Here is a 24946-nt window from a genome sequence, read left to right on the forward strand (position 1 = left end):
CAATGGCACTGATTCAGTGGGTATGTAAAGTATACAGACCCCCTTAAATGTTTCACTCTTTATTATATTGCAGCCATTTGCTAAAATCATTTAAGTTAAAAAAAAAATCTCATTAATGTACATACATTAATATATTGACAGAAAACACAGAATTGTTGACATTTTTGCAGATTTATTAAAAAAGAAAAACTGAAATATCACATGGTCCTAAGTATTCAGACCCTTTGCTGTGACACTCATATATTTAACTCAGGTGCTGTCCATATTTTCTGATCATCCTTGAGATGGTTCTACACCTTCATTTGAGTCCAGCTGTGTTTGACTATACTGATTGGACTTGATTAGGAAAGCCACACACCTGTCTATATAAGACCTTACAGCTCACAGTGCATGTCAGAGCAAATGAGAATCATGAGGTCAAAGGAACTGCCTGAAGAGCTCGGAGACAGAATTGTGGCAACACACAGATCTGGCCAGGGTTACAAAAGCATTTCTGCTGCACTTAAGGTTCCTAAAAGCACAGTGGCCTCCATAATCCTTAAATGGAAGACATTTGGGTCGACAAGAAACCTTTCCAGAGCTGGCCGTCCGGCCAAACTGAGCTAACGGGGGAGAAGAGCCTTGGTGAGAAAGGTAAAGAAGAACCCAAAGATCACTGTGGTGGAGCTCCAGAGATGCAGTCGGGAGATAAGAGAAAGTTGTAGAAAGTCAACCATCACTGCAGCCCTCCACCAGTCAGGGCTTTATGGCAGAGTGGCCCGACGGAAGCCTCTCCTAAGTGTAAGACACATGAAAGCCTGCATGGAGGACTCCAAGATGGTGAGAAATAAGATTCTCTGGTCTGATGAGACCAAGATAGAACTTTTTGGCCTTAATTCTAAGCAGTATGTAAGGAGAAAACCAGGCACTGCTCATCACCTGTCCAATACACTCCCAACAGTGAAGCATGGAGGTGGCAGCATCATGCTGTGGGGGTGTTTTTCAGCTGCAGGGACAGGATGACTGGGGGGATGAATGCGGCCAAGTACAGGGAAATCCTGGACGAAAACCTTCTCCAGAGTGCTCAAGACCTCAGACTGGGCCAAAGGTTCACCTTCCAACAAGACAATGACTCTAAGCACACAGCTTAAATAATGAAGGAGTGGCCTCACAACAACTCTGTGACAGTTCTTGAATGGCCCAGCCAGAGCCCTGACTTAAACCCAATGGAGCATCTCTGGAGAGACCTGAAAATGGCTGTCCACCAACGTTTACCATCCAACCTGACAGAACTGGAGAGGATCTGCAAGGAGGAATGGCAGAGGATCCCCAAATCCAGGTGTGACAAACTTGTTGCATCTTTCCCAAAAAGACTCATGGCTGTATTTCACTGTATTTCACCAAAAGGGTGCTTCTACTAAATACTGAGCAAAGGGTCTGAATACTTGGGACCATGTGATATTTCAGTTTTTCTTGTCAACAATGGGTGCTGTGTGTACATTAATGAGAAAAATAATGAACTTGAATGATTTTAGTAAATGGCTGCAATATAACAAAGAGTGAAAAATGTAAGGGGGTCTGAATACTTTCCGTACCCACTGTATATTTACATGGTGGTACCAATTGACTTGCATTGGTTTTGTGTCAAATCACTTTTTATTGTTACATCACCACAATAGAATAGAAGTGAATGGATACCGCCGCTGTTCTGTCACCAGAATTTTACAAAATATCTTCTTTTGTGTTCTGCAGATGAAAGCAAGTCATACAAGTTTGAAATGACAAGAGGGTGAGTAAATGATAATATAATTTTTATTTTTGGGTCAACTAAGCCATGTCTTTATTCAACTTCAGTGTATATGTGGCCTATGAGACTCAAGGGTACTGCCGGTCAATCCCTTCTATCCAAACACAGACACAAGCCAAGACAGACAGGTGTGCAAGGTGGCTATATTTCACAAAGCCAGCCCACTTACCTGTGGTGGACCTGATGGTGGAGGTAACTGTGGATGATGTCATGGAGGGAACACACTCATCGTCCTGCGAGAATCCCGCTTGGATGGCTCTCAGATAACTGTGGCTGCGTGTCCTGAAGCAGCCCGGCAAGTCCAAAGCATCCATGGCCTGAGACTCCACCTCGCTGAATACAGATTCACACACTGATTCAAACTGCCCGTTCACCTCTGTCTCACTCACCTACAAAACCAGAACAACAATACAAAGACATGTCAACTAGCAGTGTATTTTCAAAATGCTATTAAAATATCTCTGTCTATTGCTGTCATGCCGCCGAGACATGAAGTTCGGTAAGGCTTATAAGAGCAGTTTTAATAGCAAACTAAAGCGTGTTAAAATTATTGCAGTATTCAGTATGTCAATATTTGATATATTACCCAGCCCAAGCTTCCCTCGTTTTTAACCACTCTCTATTCCTTTCAACTCTGGCTATCTTCCTCCATTATCTTGCATTTTCTGCTGTTTATCCTCCTTCCCTGTGCAGTTTTATCTTATCTACACGTGACTGTATGTAAGATATAAAATCGCAGTTTGGTCACAGATAAACCTCAGTGGATCAAACACCAAAACGTCTGTGCAGCTGGGACATTTCCTTCGAATTCCTCACCTATTTCTCAGCAATACCTTTCGATCATTCAATAAATCTGAGATAAGCACCTCATTGATGAACCGATAACAGTCTAGTTGAGCTGAACACTGATAGGATGCTATCTGCCCTTCTGATTCCTATTTAGCAATCTCTCAAATCTAAGATTGTTGTTGTGTCCCAATATAAGGGAATTACTCTCTGATGGCCACAGTGATGATGCTTAGAAAGAGAGAGGGAGAAAGAGAGAAGGAGAAAAACAGCGTGCGTGCGTAAAATGGGGGTTCGGGAGTGAAAACAATGTTTTAAGACCTCAGGCCAAATCAATACAACCCCCATTACTTCACTTTAACAGAGAGATTTAGATGTTACGGGCTGATAAATTTGACAATTTAAAAACACACAATCACTGTGTTGAGGTAAATGGCAAAGCGGGCTCTACATCTTCAGTGTGTGTTGTGTATTTCTCCAGTGCAACGAGAAGATAAATCTCTGGATTTACCTTGAGCTCTGTGCCACTCACCTGGCTGACCTGGCTGACGCAGCTGGCCTGACTCAGGGTGCTGACCGCTCTCATGTAGCTCTGGTTCCTGGATCGGAACTTAGGCGAGCAGTAGTTGAGAGACGGTTCCAGTGTGATGCTGGGATGGATTTCCCTAGAGGTCTGAAGATGGTAACTTTGACTATGTAGTGAGAGATGTACACAGAGCAGATGAAGCAGAGAGATAAAGAAAGGGTGAAAAGAGCAAGAAGAGGGAAAGTAAATCTATCTGTTCTATTTTGCTTATTATTTATCAAAACAAAACAATACAAAATATCGTTGTTGTCCTTCATAAACCCCGAATGTTAGATATTTGCAAAACCCAGTGACAAACATAAATTGTGACCAATATTGATTTATAGCAAAAATAAAAATCATGAAATATGGAGATACAATGTTTCAGAGCGACAGCAGCAATAAAAATGTATAAAATATAAATCAAAATAGCATATTTATGTTAAACTGCAAATGTCAAAATGAATTGCAGTACCCAGATAAGAGGAATGTCACAACTGACTCATCAGAATGAAGTATTCCATAGAGCCATGTAGTAAAAACATTTAACATTTGCGCAGTTCTTTAACAGCCCTCTTTTTGTTTGTTTGTCCTGATTCATGAACAGATTCGAAAACTGGCATTTCGATTAGCCACTCTGCTGAAGCATCCAATCAATGCGGGAAAATGAAGCAGAATGCAAATTAAGGGCGACTTAATGAGACAGTTTTCCTGTTTGCTCAATACTGACTCAGGCCTGAGATAACCTACAAATACAGGCTCACCAAAAGAAAAAGCCGGTGTCGAAAAGAGGAAAAGAACCAGAGAAAGAAAAAGTACAAGAACTTCTACGTACAGATTTCAAGAATCAAAGCAATTTACAGTGCACTTAAGTTTTGCAAAATAAGACCTTAATATCTCCAACTTTACAGCAATAACATGACATGTATTTTGAGTTGTCCTGAAAAGTCTACACCACCCTCAAAGGCTTCAAACAGCTAAGTGTGCTTTTGTTCACCTTAAATCTGCAGTTAAATTGGTGAGGTATTTGACCATGTCCCGGCTTGACTTGTCCAAACGGTATGAGCTGTAAACAAACAGAAGAGGTGAGACACATCTCACAGTAACAGATCGAAACATTTAATTAAATGGAATCTCTTAACGTGATGTTATTAAAGTTCATTCTCTCTTATACAGCATCCGTTCTCCAATGTCATGTTTCTTATGCATATCAATATTATGGTGATATTTCTGCTGAGACGAAAGTGAAGCGTATTCTAATTTGACAAACGGGGAAGGAAACACTTTTAGAGTGTTTTCTGATAAAGTCACAGCACGTGAAGTGGACGAAGGAACAAATCTAACGCCACTGTTGGTGTTTTTGTAAAAAAAAGAAAAACGGTCAATGTGTCTCCCTTGGGTTGCACTGTGTGGGTCCTTCACCGCTGCTGTGGGAATCATTCCTGTAGCTACAGCAGATTCTGAAGCTCCACAGTTAAACTCCATATGGCAGATGTTCAGAATTAAATGTTCATCACATCTCCGCAGGGAGCATCATTAGAGTTGTATCTTGAATTAAGTTGAACCATTTTAAAACACTGTAGGAGAATGTGGGGGTTTGGTGAATTATTTGTGCCAACACATAGACAAAAGTCATATTTAACTGAACTTCGATCAATGCTCCCATAAGACTGAGCAAAATACAAGACATCCAAAGCATGCTACGAGTGGGCTGCTCTTGTTGTCCTGGTACTGACGCCGTTCCAGTGTGTGGGTGTTCCACACTGCATCTTTGCACCGAGCCTCGGCAAACCGACGGTTTTTAATCACAATGATTGGAGATCAGCTGCTTAAAAGGTCAGTTTGTCTCATCATTCTGAGGAGCTACTGCTCGCTCCTAGTCTTGTATTCCCTGTGAATTTCAGCTCTATATTACAGTGGATTGATAAATGAGGCTGTCTTGAAAGATCATCATCACTTCAAAGCTTATCGTACACTGATATGTTGTCACTGTAGACCGGCTCCTGTTGTATGGCCATGTCACCTACTTTGCATAATGCCCTCAGTGAACCAGGCGCCATAAAACAATGCACCGACACGTGCAAATAAAAAACACTGTCAGCGCGTATTAATGCTTACTAAATTCCTCCCCATGGCTTCGGCGGTATCAGCCATCGAACAAATGGCCCATTAGAGAGGGCAGTCAGAAATGTTTAAGCATGCATTAAAACAGCTTTTGAAAGAGCAGATTTGAGCAGATTTTTGGCCTCCAACATCATCCCTCACATGTGTTTCGGAGCTCATCAGATGGCCTTTTTGATTCTAAGGCTTGTTTTCGCAAGACTGCCAAGATTTAACTTGACAGACGGGTGACCAAACTCAGTGATTTCCCTTCTACATTCAATAACTTGATCTGGAGATATAAAAAGATTAAACACAGCTTAAACCAAACCTTTATATTTGAAACCCTAAAAATTACAAAAAAACCTAAATAAATTACATTTTGAAGGTGTAAAATGATCTGTGGAGAGAGATACTGTTGTCAATCAGAATGCAGCTTGCATTGTGTGGGGTAAAAAGTGCGTGACGGGCAACTTTGCTAATTAATTTTGTCTTTAAAAAGCAGTTCCTACCGGTTTTAAAGGTCACTTGCTTTTGTCTGTGCATGTAAAATTTTAAAAGACTCAATATCACAGATATTTAGATGTTTTCTTTGGTAAAGATGACATTTCTCTGGGATTCAACAACAAAATCTCCAGCACAAATAAGTAAACAAGATGGATTTTATCAACACTCTTTGTACTTAAAGGAACAGTTCACCCAAATTGTTTTTGTTCTGATGAAAACAGAGAAAGATATTATGAAGAATGTTTGTAACCAAACAGTTCTTGGCCACCATTGACTACCATACTAGGAAAATGTCTTTGTTCTGTTGAACACAAAATAAGACATTTCTAAGAATGTAGGAAAGCAAACAGATCTTTGGCACTTTTGACTACCATTGTCATTTTTCCTAATATGGTAGTCAATGGTGGCCAAGAACATTCGTCCAAATATCTTTCTCTGCGTTCATCCGAACAAAGAAATGTATGTATACAGATGTGGAACAACTCGAGGGTGAGTAAATGATGAAAGATTTTTTTTTTTGGGGGGGGTGAACTGTCCCTTAAACACACTGTAGTTGAAAAAAAGCTACGAAATATGGCAAACAAACTTTGTTAAATCACTTAACTATTGTTATAAATCATGTTATACATACACCTAAACGTTGATCAAGTAACTGTAAATATTTTCTTTTGTGTTCCATGCATATTCATGCATCTTTATAAATAGCAGCACTGTGTTGTTCTCTTAGACCTCAGCACTTAACACATAAACTTGATCGTGATGAAAATCATCAAACATCATTCATTAAAAAAGAACTCTAAAGACAAACAGGTGACTCACAGTGACAACAACAACAGCATAAAAGCCTGCAAACGCTAATCACATCTTAATCACTAAACACATCTTATATCTTTTTTAATATTAACCACAGAATTAAACATGCCACAGTTGTCATGATTCTGCTGCATCATGTCATGTTTCTCTTGGTTTAGTGGCAGGATCATGACAGAACCTCATGTTAAATGTGGAGAGAGACAATTATTGTTCTTATGGCCTTCCATAATCTCTCCGGTCTCGTCATTGTTCCCATCCTCTTGTTACCTCGTTATTGATTATTGCCTACACCTGTTTCCCTCTTGATTTGCTCCCTTATTTAATGCCCTTGTGTCTTCTGTCTTGTGCTGGTTCATTGTGGTTTGTGTGGTGAGTTCCTGTGTTATGTTAGTTTAGTCATGTGTAGTTATGTCAAAGAGTTAATTTAAGTTTTGTTTCAGTGTAGTTAGTCTTAGTCCTGTCATGTTATGTATCCATGTTTTGTTATGTTACCCCCACGTGGGTCTTTGTTTTATTATTTATTAAATATATGTTAACCCCTTACCCGCTGTTTGCACCTGGGTCCTCTCTCCGTGTCTCACCACTCGAGAATCATGACAACAGTGCTGTGAACTTTCAAACCTGTGTTAAATGCATTATTGTTTGTTTAGATTATACTGTTTGGCACAATTTGGACAAAATACTTTTTAATAACAAAAATATGTCATATGGTGCGAATATGTGTTTGTATGTGTCTTTGGTGTGTTATAAGTTGCTCATGCATGTAAAAGACACGTAAAATTGCAAAAAATTTAAAGATGCATTCTATCTAAAAGCGAATGCTCACCCAGACCTGTCTAAAACGCCTTGTGTAAACACCCCCACAAATCTACATCGGTTCGTGGTATGATTTGACTAAGACCTCCCAAATGTATATGCAAGAAAGGTGGGCTTAGCAGTCAGTACAGGGCATTACATTTCCGTCACACGCTTTCAGTATTCGACCAATCTACGCACTGCTTAACTGGCCAATCATAGCACACCTCGCTTTTCAGAGCGATAAGATTTGTAAAAAGTCAGCGCGTTTCAGAGAGGTAGGGCAAAGAAGAGATACAAACAAACATAAATTTATGTGTAAAATACAGTGCTTTTGAACCTTAAATCGTCTATACACTTTGCATTTCAACTAAAACAAACGATAATGTTCGTTTTAGCAGTGTCACATGACCCCTTTCATGTACTGTCAAATGTTTACTTTTTTCAGAACTGAAGAATCACTGCACTGAATATGCTGCTACCTTACCTAAACACAGACACAATAGAACAAATCTGTCTGTGGAATCCCTGCCGCCCTACAATCTTGACACAATATAAATATACTTTTTTATAATAAGCAGTGAATACAGTTCCATGTACCTTCTCAAGGGAAGAGCTCATTTGATGTGCTACGCTCTCTTTCATTAGATGTACTCTGAGAGAGACAGAGGTGCCAAATTTATAACATTATACTTCAGCGCTTTGCATAATGGCGTACAGGCCCTGTAATGCCGAGCTGAAATAATCCCTGCGTCTACGAGAGAACAAAAGCACCAGGTGGCATTGTGTGAGAGAGAGGATGTAGGAACAGAGAAGCAGTTAAACAGGAATATCCATTGATTTAATACTGGCAAAAGATGGAACAATATGTGGAACTGAAGAAACTAGAAAAAAATATTACAAAGTTTTGTTTGTGTACCTGAAATTTATAAATGTTACATGGTACAAAAGTTTTTTGTGGTAAAAAAAAAGTCCTCAAATCTTAGATTTTTTGTGACTCATTCATCAGTATTCAGAGCCTGACACGACTAGGCTGTAGACATTTTTCTTTACCACAGATCAATCTCAAACGCCTGACACTGTTACAGTTTTTGTCCATGATAGACAATGTCGCTTTTTGTTGAAATGAAAACCGATGAAAAACACAAGCAGGTGTCAGTCTGTATGGAGTCAGCAGCTTATCTCCAAGATTATATGTGTGTTTGTCCTTTTAATTGCATCGATTTTTCAAAACTTTTACCGTCACTACTAAACATCGGTTTCAAGCAGTAATCCGCTGCATGCTGTTTTCACTTCAGAGAGTCTATAACGTACAGTACAATCTGTAATGCGACTGCAGATGTTTAAACCCCAGATCCTTTCCAGCTCATTGCATAACTGCATTTGCATTTCCTACAAAAATAATCTCACACATGAAGAGCATGGCCCTCTGCGAATGCAGATAAATAACTGTCTAATGATTTCATGACTGTTAATGCCTTATGGCTGCGCGTGTTAATCATTCTGAATCTGCCGCTATGATCAAATAGGGTTTTAAATGAGGTTCATTGGGTAATAACTCAGCGCCCACCTCTGGTCTGAAAGTTGTCTCTGCAGCACAGATTTGACGAGAGCTCCGGGTCGCATGCTTTTCTGCGGGGAGTTTTTAGGGCTGCCGTCAGAATCGCCGCTGTCCTGATCACCCATGGCTTTGACGTAACTGCTGCTCCGCATCCTTCTGCATGGGATCTCCTCATCTATTCCTCCCCATTCATCCTGAGGGACCTGTACGCACACATACACGCACTCGTTTTATATATACATCTTTAATTATATGATATTGCAGCATGGTCACATGTTCGCCACATGCAGTGTAGTATACAGTATACTGTTGCAGTGATTGATGGATGAGAGAGGTGGATAGAGAATAAACAATCCTGTGTTGCATTCGACTCTCTAGTTGTCTTTGACGTGAATACACAGTACATTGTAAACACAATCAGGTGCCAGCAAAGACCTTGATGCACCAACATTGATGACTCAATTACCTGTGACACGAGGATTAAAACGTAGCTAGAATTTGTCAACAGCATCACCGTATACACTGTAACACACTATTGTGCAAATCTACGCTATACTTTAGCAGCAGGGCCCCTCCTGTCATTCAAAACCTGTATGGCTTTTATTCTTCTGCGGAACACAAAAGAAGATACAGTCAGGTCCATAAATATTGGGACATCGACACAATTCTAATCTTTTTGACTCTATACACCACCACAATGGATTTGAAATGAAACGACCAAGATGTGCTTTAACTGCAGACTTTTAGCTTTAATTTGAGGGTATTTACATCCAAATCAGGTGAACGGTGTAGGAATTACAACAGTTTGTATATGTGTCTCCCACTTTTTAAGGGACCAAAAGTAATGGGACAATTGGCTGCTCAGCTGTTCCATGACCAGGTGTGTGTTATTCCCTCATTCTCCCATTTACAAGGAGCAGATAAAAGATTCAGAGTTCATTTCAAGTGTGCTATTTGCATTTGGAAACTGTTGCTGTCAACTCTCAAAGAGCTGGTACTATCAGTGAAGCAAGCCATCATTAGGCTGAAAAAACAAAACAAACCATCAGAGAGATAGCAAAAACTTTAGGTGTGGCCAAATCAACTGTTTGGAACATCCTTAAAAAGAAAGAACTCACCGGTGAGCTAAGCAATGTCAAAAGACCCGGAAGACCACGGAAAACAACTGTGGTGGATGACCGAATAATTATTTCCCTGTTGAAGAAAACACCCTTCATAACAGTTGGCCAGATCAAGAACACTCTCCAGGAGGTTGGTGTATGTGTGTCAAAGTCAACAATCAAGAGAAGGCTTCACCAGGGTATATACAGAGGGTTTACCACAAGATGTAAACCATTGGTGAGCCTCAAAAACAGGAAGGCCAGATTAGAGTTTGCCAAACAACATCTAAAAAAGCCTTCACAGGTCTGGAACAACATCCTATGGACCGATGAGACCAAGATCAACTTGTGCCAGAGTGATGGGAAGAGAAGAGTAGGGAGAATGAAAAGGAACTGCTCATGATCCAAAGCATGCCACCTCATCAGTGAAGCATTGTGGTGGTAGTGTCATGGCGTGGGCATGTATGGCTGCCAATGGAACTGGTTCTCTTGTATTTATTGATGATGTGACTGCTGATAAAATCAGCAGGATGAATTCAGAAGTTTTATGGGCAATATTATCTGCTCATATTCACCCAAATGCTTCAGAACTCATTGGACGGCGCTTTACAGTGCAGATGGACAATGACCCGAAGCATCCTGCGAAAGCAACCAAAGAGTTTTTTAAGGGAAATAAGTGGAATGTTATGCAATGGCCAAGTCAATCACCTGACCTGAATCCGATTGAGCATGCATTTCACTTGCTGAAGACAAGACTGAAGGGAAAATGCCCCAAGAACAAGCAGGAACTGAAGACAGTTGCAGTAGAGGCCTGGCAGAGCATCACCAGGGATGAAACCCAGTGTCTGGTGATGCCTATGCGTTCCAGACTTCAGGCTGTAATTGACTGCAAAGGATTTGCAACCAAGAATTAAAAAGTGAAAGTTTGATTTATGATTGTTAATCTGTCCCATTACTTTTGGTCCCTTAAAAAGTGGGAGGCACATATACAAACTGTTGTAATTCCTACACCGTTCACCTGATTTGGATGTAAATACCCTCAAATTTAAGCTAAAAGTCTGCAGTTAAAGCACATCTTGGTCGTTTCATTTCAAATCCATTGTGGTGGTTTATAGAGTCAAAAAGATTAGAATTGTGTCAATGTCCCAATATTTATGGACCTGACTGTATTTTAAAGATTGATTGTTACCAAACAATGGCGGTACCCATTTACTTGCATTGGTTTTGTGTCCATACAATATAAGTGAATTATACTGCATCTGTTTGGTAACCAACATTCTTCAAAATATCTTTTGAAGAAAAAAGATTGAGAGTCCAAAACCAGGCTTACCCCAGCGTCAGTGCTCTTTTCTATAGGAGAAAAGAGAGTAGCTAAAAAACGCATATTTAGTATGTATTTCTGTTTACTATGCAGCCAGCAAGATCAAGGAAAGAAGAGTGTATGCAGTAACGGACGGATATTCATTAAAACAGACTGCTCAGCACAATCCATAACACACATCAGACACTGGGACACTGTCACAACTATTATCCATCATCTTTACTGGCTGCCATTTGCTACCTGGCACTTTTCCCAAAGAATGTCATGGAAACCACTTATCACAGACTATTATCACACGTGGACAGTGACTAATATTACTACTATTGTCCTGATCTTGTGTTTTAATGACTCTTTCATGAACGAACAATGACTCATGACGAACAGAATAGGCGTCTGATAAGTAATTGAGTGATCATGTGACAGGAACAAAGACTGACATATTTATGATGTGAGTTTTCCACCACACTAGAAGAGGCCAATTTTGTCACCTAGCAACCGTTCTCATACAGTAATCTCCAGCTCACTACTCTTATAAGAATAATTTAGAACAAAATATCTCTGTAGTTGTATTGGCCAAAGGAAGAATTCAATGTAACTTAAAGGGATAGTCCACCAAAAAGTTAATTCTGTCATCATTTAGGCTACTCAACCTTCAACCCTGTATGACTTTCTTTCTTCTACAGAACACAAAAGAAGGTATTTGAAACAAAATTGGTAACCGAAGAACAGGGGTACCCTTTGACTTGAGTTGGTTTTGTTTCCCAAATCCTACAATTATTAACATGAAAGTGAGGCATTTATTATAAAGCAACTGGACCACAATGCATGACATTTATTATAAAATGGCTTAACTAACTTGTTTTTGCCGAAACCTTTTGTTTATCTGCCAGCCTCTCGCCCAAGACATAAAGGCCACGTATTAGCCACCTTGTGGGTCTTTAGCATTCCGCAAGAGGAATGAATCTGATCCAAGAGTCAATGAAACAGAGTTAATGTCACAAACCCCCCTCACACACATGCACGCTCACACACACCTAATCCATACAAGTCCTTAGGTTAATTAAGTCTTGAAGGAGTTTGATATTTATAGACATTTAATTAACCAAAAACGCCAAAGGACGGACACAATCTGTGGTGTAAAACTCATAATAAATCACTAAGATCTGAGACCCCCATCAGTTAATAGATTCCTAACCAAAATCCAACCCTGTTTGTAATTGTAGGGCACATCTGCAACTGCATTCATCTTAAAAGTACACAAAGTGATAATGTTCTTCTCTGTAAAAATGTAAATGACATAACACTGAATTTCATGGAAACTGTGAATGTCACATGGCATTGTGATATACTGTATGACATTGATTTCTGTATGATTTAACTGAATTTATTATGGGGTCTAAGGGGCGATTAACATTTCACGTTTTTTGCACGAGCAAGTTTGTTATTTTAAATGTAGATAAATACATAAAGTTTTGTGGCTTTTATTTAATGTACATACTGTAATACACAAAACATTACACAGTGTCATAATACATATATATTTAAGAGTACATATTTATTTAAATGAACAATCTTTGTCATACTAAAAATATTGATAATATAATATCACACTAAATATGCCGGCAAACTATTTTTGAAACTTTCTATTGTAAATATACAAACACACATAAAAACGGCACTTTTCAAAAGGTGTTTTTAAGCTCATTTAGATAATAAAACAATACAATCTCACAGGAATTTGTAACTTTTTACGAGGTGGCAAAGTCGTATAAATTTGTATGATCTAATGTGTACGTTTAAGTACGACTTGATTTAGTGCCATTGATGTTAGGTTTAGGGGTGGGCCTTCAGTATTACCTGTTTCTAATAATCATTCATTTTACATTAATCATTTAGCAGACGCTTTTATCCAAAGTGACTTACAAAGAGTTCGGGGAGCAATAAGCGATTAGTCATAAAAGTGCAATAGTACATTAGGTGCTAATACAAAGTTACTAGTTTCAGCAAAAGCTCGACCACTGCCTGTTGAGAGAAGAGGGTTAGTTTCCTTTTTTTTCATTTGTCTGTCAAGTATATCAATATTCGTACAATGCAAATTGTACGTATACATACAAATAGTTATGAAATCCAGTGATATCAGGTTGGGAAAACCAAGAACAGCTAATAGCAACTTCTGTCACCAACAATTCCTCAAGCACCACGCACTTCAACACAACAACCAACACACACTCCAGCTGTGTTTCTGATCTCTTTAGCTGTCTCACTCTCTCACTCTTTATTGAGTTGTTGTCAAGAAAAGCCTGCGTGCGGGTGCGTGATTAAGAGAGTTTTGTTTGGTTCCGGCTGGCTTGTAAACAGCTCTTATTAATTGGTTATTAGATTCACCCTCACTGACCTATTAGAGAATCTATTATAATGCAATTCTCACTCTCTTGTAACCTTTAGAAGCAAGTGAAAAATACACAAAAGACACAGAGGTGGAATCACTGAATTGAAGTGCGGTTAGACGCGACAAGAGTGTACTGTAGTGGTCTGTTCATTAAACACACTTTGATTTTTCGACTTTATCATCCAGAGAGTTAATATTCTGATATAACTAAACCTACAAGTGCAGGGGATTAAACCGGCTGAAGCTTGCCAACCTTTACTAAAATGTCAAAGTCATCTGATGAACTGGCCCAGAAAGCCTGCAGAATTTCTATCCATGGAAGGACATTTTGAGCATTTACATTTACGCATTTGGCAGATGCTTTTATCCAAAGCAACTTATATTGCATTGTCCTATACATTTGATTCTAAGTATGTGCAATCCCCTGGGATCGAAACAAACCTTGGCGTTGCTAGTGCTGTACTGTAACCACTGAGCTACAGGAAAGCTGTATGTTAAGAACCTGCTTCAATTTGACAATGTGATTAAAACTTCTTTCTGTGTTCAATAGAATAAGATTATTGTGAGGGTGGGTAGATAATGAGAAAATTCTGTCATGTATACGTGTGAACAGTTTTTTTCTGCCAAAGCAACAAAAGCAAACACTTTTTTTCCAAACCAAAAACATGCAACTTAATTTTCCAAAATGCATTTTTATTTGGATGTTGCCGTCACTTGGCTTATAAATGTGCGGGGGCACGTGGGCCATACGGGCACGCTTCCACCATCCATCACATTGCTCAGCCTTCTGCTTTCATGATGAAGTGAACTGCTGCTCTCCTCCAAACATGATCAATGTTTTATGTAAGACGTGTTGAAACGCGGAGGAAACCCCTGCCAAAAGCAGTCACGTAAACTGTTTAGCATTGATTTCGATCCAAATCACTGTCTCAGCTTAATCTACTCACGACGTTGACCACCATGATAAACGCGCACCCAAAAACAGACTCTTTATACAGTAGCTACAGATCAGCAACCCTGCTCTGGATGCCGGACCAGTAGAGCGAGGGGGCGCACGTCCCTCCCTGCCGTGCGTCACAGCAGGCTGCATCGATAACAGCGGCCAAAGATAGCAGCAGCCTGATGGACGGAGAAGCTATTTTTGTCAGGGTCGAGAGAACCTATTAAACGCCTTGACCCAGAGATGCATCACAATCATTGACTGCTGGAGGGTTTTTGTCCCCTTTCCACAGGCTGATGTTTAATCCACTTGGCCGCATCTGAAATACAAACACACTTAAGCTAATTGCTGCGCTGAGAAAGAATGATTAGCGGAGGCCGCTTTCATCCCCATGTGAAACTAAGTTCAGAGATGAATTTGAGCTGAATTTAGAAACAGAAGCGTTGACTGACGCAAACCAATAAGTCATAAAGGCTATTGATAAAAGCAAGTGTTCACATGGTTCTCGTTCCGTAAGTTAAAGAGCCATCAGTAAAAGTTTTTAACCAACTCACAATTTTTCATGTCACCTGGACATGTATAGACCATTTCATAAGACCTGGACTACACCTGGACTGCAGTTAATTTCCGGTCTGTGTTTGTTTAAACATCTGGCTAGTGTCTATAACTATTTGTATTTTAATTTATGTCAACATTAATTTATATTTTATTGTATAATAATTGTATTAAATTAACGATTTGTTGAATGTGTCCTTAAGAATTTAAAGAAACAGGACATCTAGCGGTTGAGATTGGTATTGCAGTCTAAATTCAAAATATTGGAGAGGCAAGATTAGCCAAGTAACGGTTCTTCTCGGTTTCGTTTGCTTGTTATGAGAAATAATCTACAGGCACTCTATTATTTGCGCAAGTGTACTGGATGTTAAGGCAGTCCCTGAACGCGTGCATGCGCAGTAACGTTTGTTTATGTTGTTAGTTTGAAACCGTCTATAGAATGTGATTTTGCCTGTATGTATCTCAATAGTATTTTCGAACAATGTTCCAGTAACTAGTAAAAGTCAGGAGTGGGCTGAATAGATGAAAAAAAGTTGCGCTCTCCTGAGGAGTAACCATAGCAGCGGTACAGTAGGTTGCTCAAGTGCTTATCATTAATATCATGTGGTACATTGACAAAACATAAGTACTCACATTATTTATCACTTTAGAGCACCACAAGATATTCCAATTGCACAAACAAAACCTAAACCTAAACAGAATTTTTAAATATCTCTCAAATCTCAAACGGTAGGATTGTGTAGACAAATATAATAGTGCCAACATATCACTTTCTTCATTTTATTATTACAGTTTTTTTAATACGAAGAAAAGCAGCCAATAAAGGCCCAGAATGGATTGGAAACTCTTCAAAACTCTCTGAAAAGCTTACCAGGTTAAGACCTCAAGAAGCAGGCTTACAAAATCCCAAGAGAATGATTTTGCAAGTCTAGTCAAAGGGTGAAAACTATAAAATATAACATAGTTTAGTCACAACATAATTCCCAAGTACAACTTTCGTACTCCATAGATTTGATGAACAATGCAACAATGTTAATACAACAATGAACAATTACAATTTATTAATCCTTGCTAATGTAAGTTTATGTCAATACAGTTATTCGTGTTAGTTCATGGTGCTTTAATTAATGTTGACAGTGACAACATTTGATTTTAAAAACAGTAAATCCTGAAATTAACATGAACTACGATTAATAAAGGTATTGTTCATTTTTTATTCATTTTAGCTAATGCATTAACTAATTGTTAGCAAATAGAAACTTACTGTAAAGTGCTACCACTATATTTAATATACATTATTTAATCTTAATATTTGAAATTGAATACAATACAGTTATATTGCAATATAATTTAAATAGATTTTACAAACTTTAAGCATCATCATATCACATATTATCATGATCGGGGTAAGACATTGACAGATAGCGAGTAAGGGGTTTTAGACATAGACAAGACAAAGACCCACGAGGGGTAAAATACATAGGATAATGTAAAACATGGCGGAGTGACAGAAACACGGACTTAAGTACACTGGACAAGACTAAAGATAAACATTGACATTAGGTACAAATAACTGGACTAAACTACACCGAACTCAAACAGGAACTCACCACATGAAACAAAATGAACCAGAACAAGACAGAAGAGAGCGGGGCATTAAATAACAAACGAGTAGACGAGAGGGCGGGAAAAGAGACAAGACCGGAGAGAGTGTATGGCAAGCCATAATGGCCATAAATGCCTCTCTTCACATTAAACACGAGGCTCTGTCATGTTTCTGTCCCATCTTGCTTTTCTTGATTTGGTGGCAGAACCATGACAACATATTGTACACTGCATTATGTATTAAGGCATCGCATATCGCAATTTTCTTGAATACCATGCAGCCCTACTTTTTACTATCAGACTCAAATCTAAAACCTCACTGACAGCTGACCACATCAAAGCAACTTCTGGTTAATCACACATGCATAAATGATTGACATGACGGAATCATTGGATCTGAGATCCGCATTATCCGAGTGTTACACGATCGAAGTCTCCACAAGGCTCCAAAAACATCTTAATATCGTATTGGGATCTGTTCCTCTCCGAACTCCTCCTTACCCCTGAGGATACACACAGATCCAGATCCAGATCCATCCATTCATTAATTATCTCAATGCGGCCATCAGCCTCACTGCTCATGCTGTGCTGTTGCATAAGTCCCAGGACTGCTGAGAGCTGCTGTGTCAGCAGATGTTGAGTGAGGGTGCTTTTTCATTGTGTCTGCTGATCTAACCGCTTGAGTCAGGCATATGCAACATTATAACTGCACTGCAAAAAATACATGTGAAATCTGCAGTGATTCACTGTGTTAATGCACTGGAAATAACTGTATTAGGGGCCACAGTGAATTACTGTATATTCAATGAGAAATTACAATACTGGTCAAAATATTGTGTAAATCACATTAAAGAGGAATGTGCTGTACAAAGTCACAGAAACCAGTACTGTCCTGTAGAAAGTCACAACAAAACAGTACTTTGTGAAATCTACAGAAAGCCCCTGTGTTCATCCACTGGCAATAACGTATTAGGGGACACAGAGCATTAGAGTATTTTCAATGAGAAATTACAACAAAATATTGTGAATCACAGTAATGTTAAAAAAAATCTACTTAGTTAACCTAACCAACACTGCACTGGGGTAAATCACAACAATAAAGTATGAATGTTCATAGTTCTATGTTATAAAAGGTTTACATTTTCTCAGTTCACAGGTTTTACACTGAAACTTGGAATTTATAAACTTTTGTGTGATATTCAGGGCACCTGATATGGGACATAATCCAAAACAAAGTGGGATCATTATTTATAAATTTGAATTTCTTTTGAGTCTATGACAACTAGAGATTAAACATTGAACTTTTTTCTAACCTTCTGCTAATTGATTATTAAATATTTTCGTGAAGATAGGCTTCTCTCAAATAAATAATTTATTGAGTTGTCATAAGCTTTTGTTTTCAAGCAGCAAAAATACATGGCATTGACGCAGGCTTATGATGTATAGACTACTGGTGGCTCTACTAGCCTTAACCCTGATCTGTGGAATGAATTTGCTGACTAAATTAAAAAGGAATTGCAAACTGCATTTTCTATTTGTTTGTGTCAAAATTGTGACACTGCAAATGCAAACCGTTCGATGGGCGCGTGTCATGGAAGTGACGTGTGTTTGTATGGGGAAGTGATGTCATTCTCTGTCAACTGGAACTTATGTATATACAGTAGGAAAGTAATACAGCTAAACACATTAGGAGTGAAGTTAACGCTTGCTGTTTTATAAACTTTTACAATTGCACTTACAATCGTTGTTGAAAACATTGCAGTTTTCAGGTTTTTTATGTTTGTAAATACCTTCCGCTGGAACTCTGGTCTTTGAGCTGCATCACTAAGGATGTGAAACTTCGGAGTAGGATGGATAATCATCACCTTCGGCAACATTCCTCTACACATGTTTGTTTGTTTACTGTATTTATTTTCACGGTACTCCGAAATCTAAGCGAGGACATGAAATATCATTGTTCATTATGCATAAAATGAGTTAATAATAAATGACAAAAGTACATGAATCATAACATAGTGAGACAAAGACAAACTTGTGCTCCAGTGATTTCGTGAGTTTGCTGGACACAGAAGTAGCTGTCATCTACAAATCACTGGATGGAGTTGATGCTGAATTTAAACGTTCATTTAATGTCCGAAAAGCCTTTTCCACAACATGTGCAGTAAATGAGCCCATCAGGATATGCACCAACATGAGAAATTACTCTGCTTCAAAGCTCATTGAGATCACCAAAATACTGTTTGTGTTTATCTGTCTATCGAGTATTTTGAGCTTCTTTAAATTATAAATTATACTAGTAAAGTACAGCAATTGTGATTCATTATAAATATTACAAGTAATTTACTGTGATAAAAAAAATCACAGTTACTAACTGGCAGCCATTGACAAGTAACTTACTGTATTTTTAAAGTCAGTGTATTACTTATCAATGTCCGTAAAAAACTGTAATTTTCATAATATATTTCTTACAGTGTAGATGTCATGATCCCCGTCCGTGTTTCCCCTGTGTTTTTTAACTTTTCTGTTACTTCCTGTTCTGCGCCATGTTTTGTAGTCCTTTGTAGTTTTTAGTGTTAATTAGTTCCCCAAGGTGTGTCTTGTTATCTTGTTAGTTTCTAGGTATTTAAACCCCAGTGTTTCCTTTGTTTCGTGTTTATATTGGATATGCTCAGTGTAATTTGGATTATAGTAGTTCCCTTTACTTTGTTCTTTGTCACTTTGTTTAATAAAACATTATTTTGAACGTGGATCTGCTTCCTGCTTGGATAACTCACAATACAGTAGAACACTGATCTCCAGTATGAGATGCTGGTGTATTTGTTAATAAGGCACTATTAGTACCAGAACACATCAACTCTCTTATGTCACCAGGAATTTATTCTGATCTTTCCAGGTTATTTCTATGGGGCAGGTTCTTTTCAATTATTAAGAAAAAAAAGACATCAAACAAATGCTCTCATTTTGATCAAAGCGAAGCTTAAGCAACATTCAGATTCTAACATGGGATGAATTAACTTGAGCAATATTACAGTGAAGTAGGTCTAGCGTTATTGAAGAGCTGCCGTGGGCACATACTAAAGCATGATAATGATCTCATCAGGACGAGCAAGTTCTACAAGTTTTTATACAGTAGCTGTTCTTTACCATGGCAGATGTGATTCATTTAATAAATCATTTTACCCTTTGAGTAAAAGTCCAGTGTACTAGTCAAATAAGCTTGAATTTTACAACAAAGATAAATTACAGCTTCCCATTTAGTTGGCGGCGCCCTAAAAAATGAAACCCGATTAAATGTGATGCATTTGGTAAATCACGAGTTACCACAGAAAGATCAATGCTAATCAATATGAAACAATTGTTTGCAATAATTCTGTATATAAGCAATGGGAACATACTCATCTGGTCTGAGTGACAAGTCCAATAAATCTGATTCTTGATTTAGCACATTAGTATCCAACAACAACAACACACATATACACCAGTCAGGCCATATTTTCCATCAGTGCAAAACAAACACATTCCCTGCCTATGAAACAAACCCTTCAGCAGATTATTACTTTCACTATGTTTGGAACCGTTAAATAACAAAGAACAAACACCGGCAAAAAGATGCTGCAGATCACAGAATAGCAACACAGACACTTGTTTAATGGGGGTTGTGAATGCTTCACCTTATATTTATGCAGGAGAATAAAACCCAGATCAGGGGAGTATGAAGAGACTGAAAAATGGGAGGGGATGCACATTATACATCAGCTTGGCATATGAATATTAATTAGGTGATATATTATCGTTTACTGCTTACATCATTCAGCCTGCTGCTAAAGTGACTGGTTAGCAAAGGGTTCGGTATGGTTTTAAAGGAATAGTTATAACCCAAACATTATAAAGAAAATGTACTCATACCATCTCAGATGAACTGTATATCTTTAAAAAATTATGGACTCCAATAATACATAAATCCAAATACATCCTTCATATAAGCAATTCAAATGAATCCAGTTGGTCTTCTGAAATGAAACTACATGGAAATGAAAGACAAAAGCCATTTAATTCTTAAGAGTGAAATCTTAAGATACTTTTTTTCATTTGGCTGAACTTTTCTTTTAAAGCTGTCATGCCTAAACTCTTCAAACACAATAATTGATATCAAAGATTAAGGGGGAGGAGCTTCAAAACTTAAAGATGTTATAATGGTACTCTCCTACAGACACACTAGCAAGATCTTAGTTTACCAGTTGGACTCACCTGTAAATAATGACAAGGCCTCATGGAGGACTTCAGATCTTGAGGCATCGCCGGTTTCTCCAGGTTAAGGGAAGATTTGCGGTAGGCTTCTTTAGCCTGGCTGACGGTCAGCGTCGACCACGAGCTGCGTTTCATAAACTTGCCCTCTGGGGCCATAGAGATGTTCTCGCAAGCCGAGCATTTCACGTCGTTGTTACTCTTAGAGGTCTTGAGTGAAAGGTCACCGAAGTGACTGTGGCCCATGTCCGGATAACAGTGAGTAATGTGATCACCGTGGTGACGGCTCATGATACTGGGAGTCCGGTAGGTGCTGTCGCTGTCTAGGTTGTCGTCGGAACTCCACCAGCCTGCTATCCCTGAGCGTTGCTTGGAGTCCGACTTCCGTTCCTTGCTCTTACTCCTTTTGCTGTGTTTGTGATGGTTGCCATGGTGATGTCCGTGATGGTGGTGGTGGTGGCCGCTGTCAGAGCGGGAGTCTCCCTTGGTGCCGTTCATCTTGGACGATCCCTCCAGCGAGTGGGATTTAGTGAAAAGCTTCTGGACGGAGTGCACCAGGTGGCGGATGCGTCCGGGACTCTCGTTGCGTTGCTCGCTGCTTGTGGTGGTGGCAGACGTGCGCTGGTACTGCAGCGTATGAAAACCGTCTCTGTGAATTGGCAGCTGCTTTTCAAACTGGTCCAGCAGGTTCGCAGGAATACGGTTCATCTTTCCGGACCCGCCACTGCTGCCGCCGCCTCCTCCACCGCCGTGAGAGGTGGATCCATCATCCCGCGAGCCATCATGGTGTGAACTGTAGTGCATTCTGGGAAAGGTACTGCTGGAAACGTGGTCAGATGCCATGGAAACGGGCATTACCATGCACTCCGAGTGGATGGAGCTGCGAGGTGAGCACCGATGTGGATCCAGAGGGCAGCTCTCAGTCGGACTGAGTAGATAGGGAGAGCGGGAGTCAGGGCCAACATGCTGCAAGGCGTCGAGGGACTGATCGCAGTCTGGCAGCCCACAGGTGTGTGCTGATGTGAAGGTGAGCTGAGGACGACCACTCGATAAACCTTTCATATTCCTGGGAGGGGAGGGCTAGCTGTCTTCATCGAAGTACGGCGGGGGAGACCATGAATCTGGCTGATCTATGAACGACAAGGGTAGAGAAAGAGAACAGAGAGAGAGGTAAATCATTCTCCAATAGCATTCTGCATTGTTTTAGACCCTTATCCATTCAACCTGCAATGTTTCTGCAAACTAAATCTCATGGAATGTGGGAAGGACTAATAGGGATCTTTGCAAAACAATGTTAACAAGCTCTTTGCTGTGTTTTTATGAATTCAAGCGATCTACCGGCCTCGCAGCTGCCCGGCCATGGAAAACACAACAATTCAATTCATGAACTCATGAACGCACAAAAGCACATCAAACAACCTTCTGACGATTCTTGCCGGCTGCTTCTGCCAGGCTTTATTAGGACAGAGAGTTGCAAGCCTTGCCATTTATCCAATGCAAAGTAAAATAATAGCCTATCATTTTGGAAGCACCGTACCATCCGTCAAAGCCAGCTCTGGACAGAGAGCGAGAGAGAGAGCGAGAGAGCACATCGAGGTGCATCAGTGGTTGTCCTTGAGAACACAGCCCAGAGATTAAAACCAAATTCACTGTAATCTTTCATCAAAGTCACGTATGGCCAGCCTGTCATTTCACTGAGGTAAGACACTGAGGTGCTGTTAGTTTCATACATTCGTTTGGCCTTTCTGACATAACTATTTCATGCTGGCAGATCACATCTGGTTTCACACAGGTGATTAATGTGAATTTTCGTGTGGTGAAAGAAATAGGGAATGTGTATACAAAAAAGCGTAAACAAATGCTTTTTCCGAGAAAAAGAGATGGTTTCATAAGTAAAAACGTCACAAGCATGGACTGACATTTGTCAGTGTTCTTTTGTATAGAGTGAATTCACAGAATCTTGCAAATATTCACAATTTGCGCAGTCAATGAGTATGCAAACCATAAAAACAAACAATGGTTGAAAAGATTATTTGACAATTGAAAATGCATTTTCCCATTTAGTCTATTGTAGGAATACAGCATATTTAAACAAACTACAACTAAATAACCTGGGATACAACTTTACAGGCAAACATGGTAATAATACCATGGTAATTCGCAAAAGAAAACATGGTCATTGTTGAGCTGTGAGGATTAGTTGTAATAAAACCTCTATTATTTTTAGTTACTGCAAATCTATGTATACAAAAACATGAGTTAGTTTAAATTAATATTCTTTCCTTAACAGCATTCTGTTATTTTTAGTGGAAGACAATGAAGACATTTGTTCAAACTGGCGATGCCTGTTGTTTGATCTCTGAACAGTTTGTATAGGCCAGAGACTGTGAAAACAACATCAAAAAATGATTCTTAAAGGGAAAGTAACACAGATATTTGTTATTATTTACTCACCCTCTAGTCATTACAAACCTGTGTGACAATTGGCCACTGACTTTCACTTGACTTTTCATTTGTATGGACATTCTCAAAATATCAAAAAGAGTCATAAACAGGTTTTGGAACACATGATGGTAATAAAGAAATTGACAAAATGTTCTCTTCTTTTTATCACAACAAACACACAGACCTCCTTAAATCATCTGAATAACACCGGCACTCAGCGCACACACCATCATGTTTCTTTTAAAGTCACCATGAGATGGAAGTTGCAATTGAGTTCTTTTCCAAATCGTGACGTTTATCCAAGTGAAACAGCTTCTGAAATTTGAACATATGTAGGGCAGGGCTATGGACTGTCAGTATAGTCCTACCTCTTTTTTGTTGCTTACATCATGTGGTGAAGCGTTGTTGAGAGGGGGAGAGGAGCTTAACTATTTTTTTTAAATAATGGTGTTCACGGATAAATCATTTATAATAATCACCACAACACTGTGTCAAACACTTAGAATTATCCTGTTTGATTGCATGGTGACTTTAAAACGGGACTGAGCCAAAGTCAGAAGTCACATATCATGGTAGAATTTTAAAAAGGAACCAGTTGAAAAGCCTACCGTGTGTTTAATTAGAGCACAAACAGAGCATTGACCCATAAGAAGATCTTAAGCTCCGGTCAGCAGACACCATAATGATGCCAAACACCATTTCGACTCAAGACGACCTGAAGGAGAATGTCAAGTTTGTTTACTTTGAGTGTGCGAAAGAACCTTCTAGATTGATTGTGAATCACAAAGAGGCTCTTCATTACAAGCAACACAGAGAGAATCAGATTAAGAATCAGTCTTAGTCCAAATGCCTGCTTCAGAGGGTCTCTTAAAACTGCCCAACATGGTTGCGTATTCCAGAAATTCAGCCTTTTTTTTACTATAAAATTATTTTCACAAATTGCTCAAAAAATATTGACTCAAGCCTATCGCTGGTCTGCATCTACTTTCATTGCAAGTTAAAAAGCACCCTAAAAGAATAGGTCACTGACTGGATTTTAAAAATGTATTCATTCACTTTCTTCAGTCGAACACAATCAAAACCCATAATAACCTGTCTTTTCCTAGTTTGTAATGCTATTGAATGGGGCCAAAGCACATCCATCATGAATATAATCCATACTTGCATTCTAGTGGGTTAATAATTGTTTTCTGAAGAGAAATTAAACAATTGTGGATATGACGCAAACCCCTGTGTTACATTTTTTGTCTAAATAAAATGAAGAGAACCAACAAAGCACATGCAGCAGTGTTGTGTCTTTGGAAGAGATGTAAGAGTCTTGTGGCAGCATGTTTAGCTATTTCTCCGAATCCAACACATCTGCACCACAATGTCAACAGCAGAGAACAAGCACAGATTGCAGACTGAAATTAAAAGCTTCATTACAAACCCTT

General features: G+C 39.1%; 1 protein-coding gene across 1 annotated transcript in view; it reads right to left on the reverse strand.

Moving 5' to 3' along the window:
• The window catches only part of dlgap2a (discs, large homolog-associated protein 2a), a gene marked incomplete at both ends in the record, with an annotated part of 44641 nt that extends 22511 nt beyond the window's left edge, over positions 1–22130 (reverse strand). The window contains 5 exons of the mRNA XM_079458323.1: positions 1956–2175; positions 3105–3264; positions 4135–4203; positions 8923–9116; positions 21072–22130. Of these exons, the coding sequence (XP_079314449.1) occupies positions 1956–2175; positions 3105–3264; positions 4135–4203; positions 8923–9116; positions 21072–22130 (1702 nt within the window). The remainder of the gene's footprint in view (positions 1–1955; positions 2176–3104; positions 3265–4134; positions 4204–8922; positions 9117–21071) is intronic.
• Positions 22131–24946: the final 2816 nt, after the last annotated feature.

The sequence above is a fragment of the Barbatula barbatula genome (genome assembly GCF_947034865.1).
Source record: "Barbatula barbatula genome assembly, chromosome: 6".
In the NCBI taxonomy this organism is placed as follows: domain Eukaryota; kingdom Metazoa; phylum Chordata; class Actinopteri; order Cypriniformes; family Nemacheilidae; genus Barbatula; species Barbatula barbatula.